The sequence below is a fragment of the Daktulosphaira vitifoliae genome, unplaced genomic scaffold (assembly GCF_025091365.1).
Source record: "Daktulosphaira vitifoliae isolate Bord-2020 unplaced genomic scaffold, ASM2509136v1 Scaffold_3, whole genome shotgun sequence".
In the NCBI taxonomy this organism is placed as follows: Eukaryota; Metazoa; Arthropoda; class Insecta; order Hemiptera; family Phylloxeridae; genus Daktulosphaira; species Daktulosphaira vitifoliae.
This window is the reverse complement of record NW_026099574.1, coordinates 24,518,727-24,538,278: the sequence shown is the minus strand read 5'-3', so window position 1 is coordinate 24,538,278 and position 19,552 is coordinate 24,518,727. Positions and strand designations below refer to the sequence as shown.

At 25.8% G+C, this 19,552-nt stretch overlaps 1 protein-coding gene across 1 annotated transcript in view; it reads left to right on the top strand.

Moving 5' to 3' along the window:
- The first annotated feature begins 3,136 nt into the window (after positions 1-3,136).
- Positions 3,137-19,552, top strand: part of LOC126902902 (potassium channel subfamily K member 18-like) — a 42,950-nt gene continuing 26,534 nt past the window's right edge. The window contains exon 1 of the mRNA XM_050680614.1: positions 3,137-3,578. Coding sequence (XP_050536571.1) covers positions 3,308-3,578 — 271 coding nt within the window. The 5' untranslated portion in view covers positions 3,137-3,307. The remainder of the gene's footprint in view (positions 3,579-19,552) is intronic.

The following is a 19,552-nucleotide window of genomic DNA, read 5'->3' as shown; positions in this document are numbered from 1 at the left end:
GTGATTTTTGCTTTAGGTAACTCATGCGGTGGGATAACACAAAATGTTGATTGTACCCATTTTTCCTCTGGAAATTGAACAAATGGACCGTTCCAATGAAGCGAGCAGTTCAACTTGGCACTAGGCAAAAGACCACGAGAAGGAGGATCTGTCGGATGTAGACATATATTCCCACAAGCATTTAGGCAACAAGGTATGTATTTTGTTTATGCGGTTAGTGACAAATATCTTGAAGTTTTTTGGTTCTGTCTTAAGCCATGAAAGAAGTATCGTAGAGTTAGTCCACGCACGGACCTTCGAAATTTCTACTTCAGCTGATAGAGATGCATATAATTGATTAAGCAGTTGTGCTATAAGCAGGGCCGCACAGAGCTCTAGACGTGGAATTGATAACGATGCGTCTAGATAACTGGTCTTTAGTAGTGCAACCTTGGTTTTGTAGGACAAGAAAAATGCGGCGATTTCACCAGACTCATAAGCCACACGCAAATACAATGTAGCAGCGTAGGCTTTCTGCGGCGCATCAGAAAATCCTAATAATTGAATGTCGACTGCAGTACGGATATCGATATGCTGTGGTAAAGAGATGTTACGCAATAACGTAAGTTCAGACACAAATTTATCCCAAAATTCACTGATATGTGTAGGCAGAGTAGGGATGTCAATCAGCTTTTCCTGTTAGATCTGCTGCATTATACATTTCGCCCAAATAATCGCCGGTCCAAGCGCCCCAATAAAATCGAACAACCGTGCAATGGTTGATAAAATGCCGCGTTTCGTTTTAGGTGTGACACTAAGATTTGTGTGGTAAGCAAAAATGTCCTTTTGGATATCCCAATGTAAACCGAGAACCTTTACTGGTATATTCTTAGAAGGACATTATCATTTTCAAACAAAAAAATTTAAATAAAAATTTAAGAGAAATAGTCAAACAACGCATACTGTTTAGTTATATTGTAATATACACGATATAATCATAAATCAATTAATAGTCACTTTTAAAATCTTTCCTTCTGAAAAGAAATCTATAAATTATTTTTGTCATATTTTTTTTATGCTAATTTTAATAATTAAATGCATTGTATCAACCCTAATCTTATGTGTAAAAAACTGTGTTGATGTTATATATAAAATGTCAAAATGAGTTATATACTCTATTCATCTACAATAATTTATGTATTCCATGCTTACTTATCAATAAACAGTTACATTGTAAGAATAAGACAATGATGATTTTTGAGGGTACAAAGTATTATAAAAAGGCAGAGTAAACCCTCACTCTGGCCTGTTCTTTTCGTGCTTTAGACATCGCTACGCGAAAATTGTGATCATCATTGTCGAAGTTTTTACGTGTTAAAGTTGTGAACTAAATCGAATTGTGTTATTTTATTTGTCTATTATTGATTAATACTATTATTTAAGATATTATAAGAACTAAGAAAAAATTATCAGGTAAGATTTTTAAAAATCAATGAGAGTCTATATTTATGTAATTTTATGACCCCCGAATCACACCCCGAATTAAAAGTAACTCTCACTTTCAACTTTATTCTCACTTTTTTATTTTATTAAGTTTTGAGTTATAATAACTACGACACGTCTTACCACACGTAACATAACACAAAAAAAAGTGTCCGTAATAATACTGCAGTTACGCACATTCGAAGAATACGAGAGTGTGAGTAGGAAAGCCCACACATTCTCTACCCCATCAGTAAAATCGGTGATGGCAGATCGGGTTTATAACGAGGAAAACCGGCACTCTTTGCACCAACTTGCTTTGTACAATATAAAAAAAGATTTTAATAAAATCTATTTTCCTTTTCAAAATATTTATAATATATTAGTAGAATGAAATAGCTTAGAAAATAATTTTTCTGTACTGTACCATATTTTCAAAAAATAAATAAATTATGATTTATTATTGTGCTCAAACCCTATAGACACATTACTTGAGAGTATTAAAAAAAAATTTAAGTACTAAATAATAATAAAATTTCAAATTAAATTTATCTATTTTTTTTTTAAAGATATGCTAATTTATTTTTAGGAAACTATTCAGCTAAATTATCTATTTTTGTGTTAAAAATTATTAGAAGTATATACTTCTGTTCTAAAATTAAACAATATTTAAATATGTATTTTAAGTATAATAAATAAAATATTTTATTTTTCATAATTAGTAATCAGACCCTAGAGGGAGAAAGGACAACCATTTATTTGACACCTCTTATCACAACGACTGATTATAAAGTCCAATAATCAACATTCAGACTAATGAAGTCTAAGCCGTGGTTATTGAATTTTAATATTAATTAATAATGTTGTAGTTAGAAATCAGTGAATTATAACATCCAAAAAAATTGGAATGTAATGTTGTAACAATGTTATGTACATTAAAATGTTAACTTAATATCATCACATAGACGTCCGCATAACTTTTAATGTTAGTCTTTTAAGTTTGATGCGAAGTCTTGTAATTTCAAAGTTATAACTATTAAAATTCGCATAGAAGAGTTTATGAGAAGAGGAAGTTCACATGTTTTACATGACTAAACGAAGCATTTGGCAAATCATATACCAAGAAGTTAATATGATTTTTTTTTGTATCATTAAGAAAGAACTCTATGTAACCTTTATAAAATTGAATTATGCACACAGGGTTTATTAAATAGTAAACATATAAAGAGCAGACTTATATGAGATACTTTTTTAATTTATCCAGAATAAAAATTATTTTAACTAAAAATTATTTTCAAAACAGGTTCTTATTTGTTAATTAATATATATTTATAGAAATTAAAAGAAAAGTCATTCGACAGAATTTTTAAAGTTACCCGTGTAAGAATGTTTATAAAAATAATTATCAAATATTGAATAATTAATTACTTTCATTAAAAAATTTAAGCAATTATTAATTACTTTATTAAAACGGAAATATTTCATTGCAACATATCATCACGACAAAATTACACTTATTATTAAATCTGAAACATTTTGTAACATTGTCCTAGTCGTACTGAAAATAGTGGTAGTCATTGAGTTTAATTTTATAAATATATTATCGTACAACAGGTGATAGACAAAAGGGAAAAACGGCAGTATTGCGACGGGTGACGGTGGCAGTTAGCGTGTGCGCACAGCCGTTAGTGGACGTTGATTGTGAGATGACGACCACCACCAATCAGTCGTCTCGTGGCTTTTGCCGTGTGCATAACTTGCTTTAAACAGCTACCGTCGGGCTGTTCCAAGTAAAAGTTTGTATTTCGTTGCGTTAACGGTCAAAAGCGGTCCCGGTGCTACCGGCATGCCGGTGCACGCGGAACCCTCGTCACTTATACCGCCACCGCCGCCGCATCATACGGTGACGTTGGCATCCGAACCGCGTTTTCGACGATGTCTTCGTAAGTTTTTTGCCCACCTGTTTAGCAATTTGGGCCTGTTTGGACTGGTGGCCGGGTATGTGATCGTTGGGGCCTTTGTTTTTCGATTCCTAGAAGCGGGCAACGAGCGTCAGCAAAGGGATCGTATAGGCCGCCTTAAGAATGACTGTTTAGGAGAACTTTGGAACATAACAGGTATTTATATATCAATTGTCAAATGCCTAGCTTTTTTGTTTAAATTTAAATCCCAATGAATATTGTATCACGCTAAGAGGACTCGCGCGGAGTCTCAAAAATGTTAAAAACCATCATATTTAAAAAATATAACTGTTTAAATATTTCAAATGTAAAACCACTTTTGTAAAAAATCTAATTTCGATTATCTCGATACTTCTTTGCTAAAAATCTATTAATTTCGAAAAAAAATTTAAATTATCATATATAGAACGTTTACAATGAAATACTATATAAGTAATACGCTTTTGGTATTGATGGTGAGAGATAGTATTGTATAATAGCAACGATATCATTTAGTTAAACTGTTTGTTTAACTAACTTTTTCTGATAATTTACATTCCTTTTTATTTTAAATTGAAAATTCAAAATCAAACAAGTTTAGGCGCAATTAATTTCTTTTATCTTAGATTGGTGTAATTAGGTTTCATTCTTAAAAATCACGTTTGATATTATTTCATGACCACTATAATAGGCATTATATAAATATTTTTCGACGAAATCACGAAAGTGAAAAAATTTACTCTTACTAAGTCAAAAACCAACAAAGTATTTTCATTTTTTTTCTCGTAAACATGTTCAGATGTATTTCAAATTACAATTTATTTGAATGGAATATTTTTAACACGCATTCAAGTTTTAAATTCGTCTTGAGGGACTACTTAAGAGAGTAATAGTCTGGAATGATGTTCGTTTTATTGCTTAATATTTGGATGATTTTGAGTTTTGTTTTTTTTTTTAATTCTTTTTAATGAATCGTGTTTAGTTGGTGCAAAAAACACTTATCTTTTTTTCATTTTTATTGGAAAAAGTTAACAAATAAAAAAATGTTCTTTCTAAAAAATTAAAAACAGCTTAACTGATTAAGTTCGGACTTAAAACCTGGAAAACGGTATCTTGTCAAGACTAATTCGTCAACTAATGCCATAATAATAGAAATAATTTGATTTTAGGAATAAGATTAAAAGTTTATATTTCACGCTTGAAATGTCGAGCTTTTATAATATATAACGTTGGTAAGATTAAATGGTTGATTTAAACGAATTTTTTCTGGAACTTATCCAAAACCAATATTTCTTTATAATTTTACAAAGAACGAAGTATTATATTTTTTGGTAGAGCAGTCTAACTACTCTTTGAAGACAGTTTTAATGCAATGACGATAGGTTAATTGTTATGCTGAAAAAGAATTTATCTACTACTTTCAAACTATTTTTAATAAAGTATACTTATATAATATTTTCACCGTATAATCACCATTTTCATACAACTTACCGAAAAATAATTAATTTTGAACGTACAACTTGATCATAAAACATCATAAAAGAAAAATTTGGTCCATTTAAAACTTTCAAAAGTAGTTTAAAAAGGCAATTAAGTTTATATCATGTTGAAATTTTTTTAAATGTTTTTCAAATTATTCAAAATCTATAAATAGGGCATCAAAATCAATATTAACAACTGCCTAAAAATTAAGACTTTCCAGTAAAATAAGTCAAAAAATAAAATTTTTAAACTAATTAGGTAGGTTAAAGTTTGTTTTGTGATTTATAAAATAACAATAATGAGCCTAAAAAATATACTCAGTAACATAATTATTTAAAAAAATTAAATTGTTAATTTTTATTTGAAATGAAAAATACAAATTCCTTGCTAAATTATTATTTTTAATAGCGATTGAAGTTTTTTATATAATAATTGCCCGATTTTCAACAGTTTAATATTACCAACTGTAAAACAATATTCTGTCTATTAAAATACCTATTTTGTAAACTATTTAAAACAAAAAAAAAATTGCAAGATAACTTTAAACTAATTCAAATACTCTTGAGATATGAAAATAAACTTTAATGGATTTTAACTACTGTTAGTAATTTAGTTACACATTATTTAAAATATAAAAGAAAAAATTAACTATAAAAATCATAGTTCCAAAAATTGTATAAAAATATGTTATCAAACAAAAATATAATCGTATAATTATCATGTAATTTATTGTTTTTTAGCTATTAATAAATATAAATAAAATATACTCATTAATGTATCTTATCATAAGAGGTAACATAATCAAAATGTTAATAATTTAACAAGGAAATGTCAATTGACTTTTAAAAACTTCTAAGATAATTTTTTTCTAACTGTAGAAATAATATTCGGTAAAAACTACTGTTGATTACAAATTTATTCGAGTGAGATTTCTTACAAATGATCAAAATTTTTAGTTTATTGATATTATCTAGATATATCTAAAATCTAATGACAGGAGAACAAAACATATTTTTACAAAATTCTATGCTAAAAGCTTCATTTAATGAAAATGTAACAAATAATATAGCGCAATAGGTGCACAGGAGTGAACTAAAGCTCTTGTAAATTATGATTCTTTTAACATAGTGTACTTAAGTTTATACCTACTTTATCATCATATAACTCTAAAGTTTTACAAAAAGTTCATGCGTGTAAGTTTTTCTGAAAAACCCGAATGAAAATAGAATTGTAAAAAGTTTGCTTTTGTTTGGTGAGTAAATAAGTAAATGTATAGCATTACGGTTCTGTCTTTGAGTTAGTGTCACTGTCTAGAAGACGTTTCCGCTGACGAGTTTGTTTTTTTGCGATCTTGTCATTCACCTTATCAACTACTAGTTTAACTTTTATTTATACGAAGAAAAGTATGAATTGTACGGATAAAATATGTATAAATATCGAACAAATTATCTTCGAAGATGGCGTTCATAAAATTCTGTTAAATTTTTTTCATGATATTAAAGTTTATTTAATTGAAAATGGTAAATATTGAAAAAGATAGTAGTTTCTGAAAACAGTTTAAAAATAATACTTAAATAAAAAATATACTATAGCAAAAAAAGTTCTTTTCTTAAATTTTAAAACAAGAAAAGTTCATGTGATAACTCATTATGACCTAAATAGGATACAAAATGGTATGTTAATTTAAATTGTGTAGGGTACGCTACCTGCTGTAAAAAATTCTTAGATTATTATATAAAAAACAATATTTTCAAAAGTAATATGTAGTTTGATACTACACTGATATGTAATATCAGTGGACATGAAAAAAATATGTACTCGGTAGTTTACGAAATGAGTTTTACATGGTGAACTTTTTTTACTCGCCGAACAATTTCAATTTGAATATTGATTATAAATTCAATTAGAAAAAATAATTAACATACTAAATCTATATGTATGTATTGATATCAAGTGCTGAATTTAAAGTATTGCCAATCTCTGCACATAATTTATACCATCTCATCATATGTAGCAATTATAGGGTAATTAAATATATGATAGAGATTTTTATTTTTCTTACATTTAATATTTTTAATATGAAAACTAGTATTAAAATACTATTAATTAAATAATTGATATTTTTCTATTCTTATGGGAACCCTTAAATAGGTATTTGTTGATAAAGCTCTATTATATTAATTTTAGTTACATTATTTTTATTTAAAAGTGAGGGAATTTATTTTTAATTATACAATTTTTCAATGGTACATTTTAAAAATTAATTAATTATTTTAATCAATTTTTAATTAATTTTAAAATCCTAAGAATTATTAAAATTTTCCCTAATAATTTCAAAGTTGAGATGATATAAATTGAGGTCATCCATAAAACATTTTTAATAACTTATATACTTTCTATATGTTGTAGTAAGAGTAACACGTTAAATAAACAAGCCAGTAATTAAATTAAAAGGATTTTCAAGTAGTCAATTTTACACTCATATGCAAAACTCTTGTATAATTGGTAAAAAAAACAAGTTTATGGAATTTCATTATACTTTACCATTAAAATAACCCTTGTTAACATTTTGTTTCTTTTTATTCTATCTCGAGTTGTCTATAGTTAACTTTCGATTTTTATTTAAAAATATATTTCATTGTTTATTTATAGCATATAATAATTTTTAATATTTATTTGGTAGTTAATTTTATGAAAAGTCTTTGTTAATACATTTTACAAGTGTTACTACATGCACTTAAATAAATAATTATAAAAAATTTGTAAAATCACTTTAATAATTAATTTTATCAATGAAATATACATATTACATAATATATAATATGTACATTTTTATTTCTGATTGGTAGAAGATTGCGGCAGAGTAATTCATAGGATAAAAATAATATAACGATAAATTGATCAGTCTGTATAATTAAAACCTAAAATAAATTAGGATTTACCTTAAAGTCATAAAAAAAAATACACTGAATAGTATAAATATAGTTTCAACAAAATATTCATGAAATGAATGGGAGTGAAATGAAAAACACAATATTTTTTATATACTATTTATAGTAAATAAGACATAATCGTATTTGAATAATTTAAAAAATAGATTTCTACTGCCATGATTTTATTATTATTATTTTTTATTATTATAATAATAAAAACCATGGCGTTTACAACTATGAATTTTTTACAGGTAATTTACATATTTCACTGGTTAGTCTATTTGTTTTAGGATTTAAAACTTTAAGTTTTTGATAATAAACTATGTATTAGTGGTATCACTACTATTAAGTGATTGAATTATGATTAAATATGTTTTGATACATGTGATGCTTGTAGAAGCAAATATGATCTAAAAAATATTTGGTTGAGTTTATTTTTAGAACTCATTTTTAATTTCCTTAAAATTTAAGGGGATACTTTTAATATATTTCCTATCGATCATTACTGTTTAAACACACAGAATTACCACAGTGATGTGGTTTTGTGTCCTTCCTAGATATGGTTGTTATAATTTAAGCACAATTATAAAATTCGTATGCATATACTCTTAGTCAAATAAGTAAAATTATTCTAGACTATCTAAACATTTTACCGGATAACCGTTTATGTCTTATATCTCAATACAGTAAAGTTAGAGTTAAGAATAATCACAAATATTTGTATTCGGAAAAAAAAAATGCAAGTTGTTTAATTTTAAGGATCTCATAACCAAATAAAACAGAATGGAATGTACTTTTCTATGGGACTAACATAACTAAATTAATTATTTTCTACATACATGGAATACATACACGTTATATGACATTTGAAATTAATCGGATTATTTTGCCTTTCATCTCATTTAGTCACCAAGAAGAACGCTCGCAATATATTTCTTTTAAGGCACACTCTTAGTGGTGAAACGGATTACACCAAACACCTCCAAATTGGATTTCGGATGTTCTGTAAAATTATATTAAACCAAGAGTATTAAACAACTGATGGAATGCTATTTATATAGATTTCTCCGCTTTCTGTTAATGAAATTATATTATTATGCAATTATTTACTTTTAAATTACTTAAAATATAGCTTTGTACACAATTATTTTAATATTCTCTATAGTTACTTTGTACTACACAACAAAAATAACTAAGTTTTTGTTTTAACATTATTTGTGTGAAATATCAACAGAAATACCTTTTGAAAAAAAATTATTTAAGAACAGTAAAAGTTCTATTATTTTATTAACGAGAAAATCAATCCTTGCGTATTTGATTTCAGAAGAGCAAACTGAAAAATTATAAACTTGAATTTTAACTATTTTTTGTAGCTTCCAACATGCATTACAAATATATAAAAAACGCCTAGTTGTAGAGTATGTTATTGAATACTTTCAAAAGCTCGGACCTTGGTAAATACGATTGTTAAATGTTGACATACAGAATTTTATTTATTTCAACACTACCTACGATATTATATATATATATATTAAATTATAATAAATAATATTTTAACCGGTCGCCTAGGATAGGTTATTAAAAAAAAAAATTAATATTTACTAAAAAATAAATAAAGTTCAGTTTGAAGCAATAAAACATTATATGATATTTTCATTTATCTAAAATTTTTATTCTCAAAATTATAAGCCTTTATACTACAATATTTGATTATACTAAACACTGTAAGATGTAATGTTTCTTGTCGAGTTAGAACAATAAAATTATACTTAAGCATTAGAATATTTTATTTAAGTATATGTTTTTGTCGATATTATTTTATAATATTAATAAACATGTGTACGTTAAAAAAAGGATAAATTATTATAATGTTAACTTTTGTTTTTTTGCTAAAATTAAATTTTCAACGATCATTAAGTTTTAGTGGTAAAAAAAAAACTACTTACAAACAAAAAAAGTTTTGAAGTATTTTTTTTTTACTGATATTTATAGATAGATGTAGTCATTAAAAACTACCTTCAATTTGAGGGTAAATGAATTTTCCAGCAAAAAATTTGTGAATTTTATTTAAAATAGTTATAACACGACTATCATTTCTCTAAATTTCATGTATAAAGAAAGTCAGTTCTTTTTAGACAATTGAATAATACTATTATTATACAATATTTTGCTATCGATATCATTGAATATAATATAAATCGTCGTTTCCATGGAAAAAACCACGTTTATCAACGTTTTGAGGTTTTTATTTTTTTTGAGAATACTAAAATCAAAATGTTGCATAGGCATGATTTCAGTAAATTGTTTGGGTGGTCTAGTTTATCTTCTCCTCATCTTAATAATATAAATGTTATAATTATATAAAAGTACGTGTAAGTTTCATATTTTTTTAGAAGCTAAGCTCATTTTAAACCTAATCCGGTTTTAAGTGTTTTTGGAGTACAAAATATTTATCTGTCCTTAAGATAATCGATTATTAAAATGTTTCAAAATGGTGTATCCTCTTTTTATATCTGAACATTTACAAAAATTCAAACTACGTATTTTTTTTAATAAAGACGACTTTATACAATGTACACGTATATATATAAACGTTGAAATTCATTATGTTTCATTTTTGTATATTTTAATCGATGCGATCAATTATGGGGGTTATTTGATCATTGATATTCATAGCATTGATCACAATTTGAATTCGGATTATTTACTTTAATTAATTAAATAAATTCATATTTGTGAAATTATAGTGAAAGTTAAGTTCAATTCCTGTGAGTTGATTCTGTTTAATTAATTCTAATTCAGTCTTTTTTTTTCAAACAATATTACAAGTTGTTTAAGTTCATAACAACATGATATGACGTACTTATTAGTAGATATTATCTCCGACTGTGGCTCAGCACATATAAACATAAGGTACTCAGAGTATTAAATACATTTCGCCCACGCTCAATATACCTTAAAATATTTTAGAACCAACTATAACATACACGAGTAGCTTTTGTTGTCTATATTAAATTTTTTCTTATAACAAAACTAAACATAAAGCGTAATATATACACACAAATGATAATGTACTATGTGGTTTATTGTTATTATTATAGAGCACTAGTATTTTATTATACAATCGTTTGTTACCACAACGTACTAATAACAGCACAAAACTTTTATCATCAGGACATATAACAGTATTTTTGGTAGGGTACATACATATTTGGGGTCTTTATTTTACTATTTTTCCAGAAAATAACGCATTTTCACCTTTTTTGTCGAATCTCCTTAGATTCATTACAGAGAAAATACATAAAATTGAACTTAAGAAAAACTGTAATATCCAAAAACTATTTTCTGGTTCAACATCATAGCATTATATGAAGAATTTTTTTCTTATTATAACTAAGAGTTGGTTTTTTTTAAATGACGACATTTAAGTTTAAATTATTTACTTATATTTTTGTACAAAAATAGTATCACAAACAGTATCACTGTGCTGTTATAACGCAAACATTTTTTTTACGGTCAAAGAGAGCGATAGAAAAAAGGATAATGCGTTTTTCTTCATACCCTAAAATTGTAGGTGTAGGGTAACGACTGCTGTTTTACTCATTCAATTACGTGCTCAGACAAAAATAGATAAGAAATATCTATAATCACACAAAGTTTATTTTGTAATGTATACAGTTTTCTCATTAGTCTATTTTATATTTGAAAATACATGACAGTAAATTTAGCACGGCTTGTTAGAGCTTTCACGGTGCCTTCAACCGTATGTTTCACGAGAAATGTACTTCTAGATTTTTGGAATTGACAACTTGCCAACAGCACACTTCAATGTTTAACGGTCGTCAGTTCACGGACAAATGTTTATTTATTTTACTTTTGAAAATTCAACGTATATATTTTTAGGTTGGTGATAAATCTATAACCACTCTATATTTATTCAAATAAGAATTATTTCATTTTAGACAATGTTGTTTTCATGATGTACTAGCATTTTTCCTTTTTTAATATTCGGAATTTATCATTCGCAGCTTTTTAAATAAAATATATTGTAAATCATCAAATCAATGGAACTTCAATACATTCAAAAACGGCCTTTATCTTCTCGCTAATAAAAATATTGTAATACGTTTGTAATTTAAGTGTAAAATAAATAATAATATTAACTTGACTCAAGTTTGTTCGAGTAAATTCAAAACATTTAGATGTTCATAAATAAAAGCTATCACTTGCAGTTTCACACACAAAATTATACTTTAGAGCACTAAAAAAAAAAGTATAGATTTTATTTCAAGTTAAACATCTCGATATCACACAAAAAAATGCTCAAAATTCTAAGTTTTACTAGATTGTACCTGGTAAGCTATAGTGATAATTGACACTTAAAAGACTATAAGAAACGAAAGCTCATATTTTTAGTTTTAATTTACGATGTACTCGCCGTTAATAGTGATAATCCTTTTGTTTCATTCTGTAAAGTAAACTCGCATGACTGAAATCTCTTTAAATAATAACCATAATACATTTGACATAGTATCTCATTACACGTAAGAAGAGAGCAATACTTGTGTTATAACTAAGCAAAAGTATTTGAAGAGTAAGCATAGTTTCTCAATTTTAGAATTCAAACACTGAGAAGAGCAAACAATATTATATGTGAAATTGACTAAGGATATTCCTTAGACATCTTTAATACACTGAATAACTACAAATAGTAGTAGTCGAAGTAGTGTGTTAACTGTTCGTGTAAAATATATTAATCATTATGAGAAATTATAAAAGCCTAGCATTTGTACAAGTCTTTTTTAACAGCAAAAATCAATAAATTATATTCAAGAAAAATACTGATTTTTTTAAATAAAATATTTTTTTTAATTTTAATTTTACTGTTTAATTTATATAAGTATAAATAAAATAAAAGCACAGCTATTATGCATGTAATATGTTACTATGCAATAATAATTTTAAAGTCATTTTACTAATTTAGTTAGCTAAAATCTTATAAACCTGAAATATTCTATAGACTTTTCATGGAGGTACAATTTTGATCAATATCAAATTATTTATGTTGTCGTGCTTCCTTATTTTGTCATAAAAGTTCGCTTGGTAGAACATCAAAAGTAAAATATATCAATCAGTGAATGTTTGAATTTGGTTCAAACGTTTTATTACTATAAAATATACTAGGCCAAAAATATATACGTCGTTATACAAAAACCTAGAATTATATATTATAAATTTTACTATTAAAATACAAACCAATGTAAAGGGTAGATTATAGGTTTTATGATAAATGGATATTTCATTAATTTTATAAAATTTAGCTTGCGTTATTACGCATCATTGTATAGAATTATTTTAAATAAATTACTTGATAAATCATAATTAAATTTGTGCAATGGATATACGATAAATACAGAGTGATTGTTTAACTAATACTCACACAATATCTTAAAAAATAAAATATTATATTATTTTTTCGGAAGGTAATAGTATCTCACGTTTTATGATTAAATAAAATCTACCTAGCCTCTCCTTTTTCACCTTAAATATTTTCTTAAATTTAACTTAGTATATCGAAACATGTATGTTTCACCAACATCCAAACTAGAAAATTATCTATTAAAGGAAATTACTGGTCGATAACAACTTTAGGAAGTATTTTGGAAGATATTAACACTTTAATATAAAGACTAGAGATGAAGCTTGTTTATCTTTAGGCATTAATGTAGCGAACAATTCTTGCCACCTTGTTATAAAAATGGTAATATTTATTTAAATACTAGTCCATTAATTTTCTTAGATCAAAATTTACGTTTTAATTAATTATTTTTAAATTATTGAATATTACTACGAGTAGTTTTACTAAATTAAGTTTAAATATTAAATCAGTTATAATAGAAACAATATGTCTTGTAATATATTTTAATTTACACTAAGTTTGTTATTTGTAACGTATACTAAGTAATCTAGAAATTACTCAACAATTTTTGCACTAATTTGTTTTTATATTGTGGGTAATTGAACTTGGCAAAAAGTTATCTCAGTAGATTTTTTACTTATTGAGGTAAAATCGTCTGTCCGTTGAAATGATCTTGCTCTCCTTATCAGCACAGTCCTGTTAATCTTGAAATATCATGTGTATTATAGGTAATTAGTCGTTAAATTACTGTTATCTGTCTAAACTAATTACTTTGTTTAAAAATTTATTTTTGTAAGCTGTTGAGATTTCATAGAGTGAAATACAAGCTTAGTGCAATTGTCAACACGTTACTTCCACATCACTATGTTTGACGTTTAACAAAATAAACGGTGTAAGAGTCATGATAAACGTTTGTCTACTACTTTAAACATTAACTGTTTCTTTAAACTCAATACTTCCGTATAACATCAGAAACATTAGACATTTGAATCGCTAAAGACAAATTGATTTTAGCTCCAGTAGTCTTCTGTAAGTAATGTTCGACGATGAGATTTACTAAATAACTTAATATTAGTGGTATTATTCGTCATTATTATATCCAATAAATCAATGTCGTTTCTTTAATATTATTTACACATGAAAATAGTAGTGTAAAATCTTTAATTTTATTACAGTGATACTATACAAATTTGTACATCGTAGAAGTAACTTTGACTACAGTACTAAGTTTTAAATTACTTTAATATAAATGACTTTTATTTAATTATTTTTTGCTTTACATGGGTCTATTTGTGTTTTGAGTTGTATAACTTTTTTTTCATTGATTTTTTAACCAAATAATAAATAAAACTATCATTAGTAGTCAAGTCAAATGATGTGCACTTTAGTATATAACCCGTTGCGTCATTGCACATGTAATAAATATACGTTGTACAACTAAAGTCTTTTAATATGTTCTTTTTATGAAATTTTCTTGGTGAGTATAAACTATAATTTAATGTAAAGTGATATATAACAATGTTACTGATGTTTATAGTAAGTATAACTATCCTCTTAAAATTGTAAATTAAAAAATGAGAATTCTCAGTGTATAATTTGTAACATGATAACATAAATATTGCATAAAAATATTATGTAAAAATTTTTTTGGAAAGTTCATATTCAATAATTAGCTTCGATGCGAAGCTGAGAAGGTATTAGTTTTACTATGATGTGTTTTTTTTTTATTTATTAATTTTTTTTTTGTCTGTTACCAACTTTTTCTCGGCTCTTACCAGACCGATTTCTTTCAACGTACGTCAAAAGAACACAAATCGTATCTAATTGAAGACATTACCCTTAAAAATTGAAAAAACTTCCCTCGTTCCCCGTAAATGGGGGAAATCTTAAAAAAAAATTACAAATTTAAAAATCGCTAATTTGCAACATTTTTTAAATTTTTTTACTTAAAACTGCCATAACTTTTTTAAAAATAACCAAATCAATATAATTTTTTTTTTATAGATGTTTGATGTCTTTACCTATCATTTAGTATATTTTTTTCATAAATTTAACCCTTTACCTGCCCACATAATGGGATTTAAAATGACAACTTTTTTACAAAAAATTTACTTTTTCAACTTAAATTTTGAAAGTTTTCGGAAACTCTGACACTTTTATATATGTCTTAAATTAAAGTTAATGCAATATACATTATCATGGAAAAAAAATGTTGGACTTTATTTTGTCTTCACGGTGAAAATGTCTACCGAATGTTATTATTGTGTGAAAATTCTCAATTTTATTTTTTACATTTTTAACTTTATAATGCTATAACTTATTGAAAAGTGTATGGATCAATACAATTTTTTTATGGGAAATACTATTTTCTAATAATCTCTTTTTTNGTATGGATCAATACAATTTTTTTATGAGAAATAATATTTTTATCCCTCTTTTATTCGACATATTTTATCTTAATCATGATATAAATAAGGAAATAGGAGATCATGTAGCTTTAGGAATAATCCATCAATTTTTTAAAATTAAACACTATCTACAGATTTGCATCGAAGCGTGTTTTATGATAGTGATTTTAATCACTGTCAGAAATCATTATACTTGACCCAACTATGCCACGTTACCACTGTGCAGCGACCCCCCTGTGTTGGGTTTTTAATATTCAAAATGAGCGTTTAACCAGATATCCAATGGGAAACATTAATTTTCATACAAATTGAAGTTGCTGTTAACTCACATATCTTAACACAATATAAACTATGTATTTTATTTATATATCATTAAGTTTTAACAAGAAATAAATACATTAATATCACGTATATTGTGTGCTTGGTTATCAAATACGTGTAAATTATATGATTATGCAAATTCAACAGTATCGAATCTCCATTATTTTCATGTATAATTATAGGTTTCTGTTACATTTTAATTCAATGTGCTTATAGAAGCCATCTTATAAAAAATTTAATATTTAATACAGTATTCTAGTAGTAACATAATGTTAACGAGTAAAATATTTTCATATTTCCATATTTGGAAATGAGCCGTTATTTTTACATGAATCATAATAAATTGTCAAAAATACATACAGTATACAATTGATAAACAGAGTGTTCAAAAAGTAAAGAAACAGGTCAATTGTTACAAACAATGAGAACAATAGAATCCCTTTTCCTTAGTTAATAAACACTCTATATATATCGTACAACGAATACAAGTAATATTAATATTATGAAAACATTACATAGATTATTTAACATTTTCGAATATGTGAATTTAAAAAGTTTTCATTTCTTTTAAGCAATTATTGAGCTTTCCAAGTATACATAACTTCATATTAAATATTGACCTTTTAGCGGACAATTAGTTGACATCAATGTTAAAGGATATGCATAACATTATGAAATAATTAACTTCTGAGGTTACTTGGAATTTTAGAAGTTTTATATTCTAAACACATCTTCAAAAGTATAGTTTAATAGTTAGTTTTATAGTTCTAATGTATTTAACCTTGGAATAAATAAAAACGTAGAATAATCAATTCATAAGCATTTTCTAGTAGCGAAAATACTTTTCTACAGTATTACTTCTAAATTAAAATAGATTTCAGAAACAGTTAGTAAAACCTAAAAAATCTCAATTTGAAAGAATCATTTTTCTCTTACTGTATAAATTAAAAAAACAATTCTGAAAATATATAATATATACAAACATAATTATGAATCAAATTTAAACAAATAGTATTTTAATTAAAATAACTGCTGTAGTCGAAAATACCGGCAAAATTCTCATTGAATACTTATTTTATAAAGCAATATTGTATCTTATTTTTAAAAGCATAGAAAATTTTGGGTTACCCATACAATTTGTGGGTATAATTAATTTTGTTGTAGTACTTTTATACAACTTGAAAGTCTAAGACAAAAACGGTTAGTGTTGAACAAAATAAAACTTTCCTTTTATACTTTTGGCATTATACCTGGGTATTTAAAAATGAAATACGATAAAAATATGGTATATAAGGGCTTAGTGTTTGCCGAAATGAATTACGTGGCAAACTCCCATTTCCCATTCTCATTTTGAATATTATTTATATTATTGTACACAGATATTATCAACTACAAAGAACAACTTTACTGAATAAATACTGTAAGAAAGGGAAATTTGATTGTAAGCTAAATGAAGTAAAATAAAAACATAGAAATAATTAAAACCAAGAAATTTTAATGGATTAATTTACCGTTCCTCATCGTACCCTTTAAACAGGTGATTTAATTTGGGTAAGACACTCGTTTTACCAAAAACTATCGAATTTTTTTTTTTTTTTGCAAATAAATAAAATTTGAATAAATATTTGGTTTTAAAAAACTACAATATCATTATTAAATAATTCTTTTTTATCCTTAATAAATAACTTTTAAATAACTAAATAACTAAATTAATTAAATAACTTTTCTTGGATTCCTTTAAATGGTAACACTTGTTTTAAACTTAATAATATGATAGAAAAAATAATAATTACAAACAAAATTGGGTCTATAATCTTTTTATCCAATTAATTCTTTATCTGTTACAGCATATTTAAGCTTAAAAATCAATTTACTAATGATTTTTCATTGTTAAAAATAATAGTCTGCATTTTTGTCACAAAAACTAACTTTATTAACTAATGTATAAACCACTAACATACGAAAATCTTATCTTTAATTCATGTCTATAAAAGTCCTCTATAGTATAAATATATTATATAAATATACTTTTAAATTCAATACAAGTTTACTATAGAATGTGTAGATAATTTTATTGAAAATTATCATTTTTTCCTTTATAGTTAATGATAATTTTGCATTGTAAATTAAATAAAAATATTTCTTATAAAAATATTGTCTTTTGATGTACCTAGGTATTTTTTAAATTATAAATACAAAATTTATGTAATAATTTTCGTGAGTAAATTTAGAACTGTATAAAGTGATATTTCTGTTTAAAATGATAAATACATTTATCTTATTGAAATATGTTGGAATAAATTACCTAAGACGAATATTTTTTTCACGTGAGATGAAATTTATTTATGTTAATTTGAACATTAAGATATTGTATAGTTTAGACAATAAAACTAATGTTTCATTTTATCATAACCCTAAGAATTGAATATTTAAAATATTATATACAAGAAACATAAACTGTATTGATAATTGAAGCTTTACATTTTGACTACATGTACTTTTAAATTTAATTTCAGTTTTGTACAAATTATAAAATGAAGTGAGGCGTATTTACTCATTACCTTTGATATGAGAGCGATACTGCGGAATAAATTTCCCGTGAGATTACTAAGTTACATAAAAATGTAGCATCAAAAAGTGAAGTGTTTTACCTTTTACTTTAAAATGAAATAACATTTCAAGTAGCGAGTAAACCGCCGCATCATGAGATATGTTAGAACAAGTAAAAATAACATTTTTTTTTGCGGTAGACTACTAAAATTGGTTTGAAGGCGTTCAAATTTTTTAAATATTAATGATATTATTGAAAAAATGTTCGTTTTTAATTGTAAAATAATTACATAATGATAAATAAACATTTTAAAAACTTATGGCATATATGATTAAAATTTATGGTGATCAATTTATATTATGACAAATCTTAAAATCTTTGGCAGTAATATATTGAGAATATCATCCAACACAAACAAAATTGATGTTCTATGATTTCTAGATTGACTGATAAACTGTTAATGCTTCAACTCGAGGTGATACTATTTTGGAAACTATTTGCACAAATCATTGTAGTAAGAAATTAACAAACAAACGGGACACAAGATGAGTTTAGCTGTGGGTGGGCGAATCTCACATATTGCCGGAGACGACCCAAGAGAAATCTGTTTTTGCTGTGCAAAAATAAACGTTAAACGAAAGAATTGTTTTTACATTGGAAGTTTCTGGTACGGCAGTGACAAGAAATCATTTTAGGAGCCAGTCGTATAGTAGTACAATGAAATGCTTTGTGTTAAGTGATAAATTAGAGCGGTCACGTGCCGGTTAGCTGTGCCATTAATAATAACTGTGACCGAAAATAGTTATCTTGAGATTATGTGGGCGACATGCAAACGTAGATCATCACATATTTTTGCGAATTGGTTATTTCTTTTTAGATTTTCTAATTGTAAAATTTTTTATATATCGTTGACGCCAAACTTTAAAAACTTGTTTCGTCAACGTAAACAAGTAGCAAAGTAAATACATTCCTTATACTGGTAAAGTCAAAGTTGAAGTAATGTTTTCACAAAAACTTATTGTTGTCCTCAAGAGATC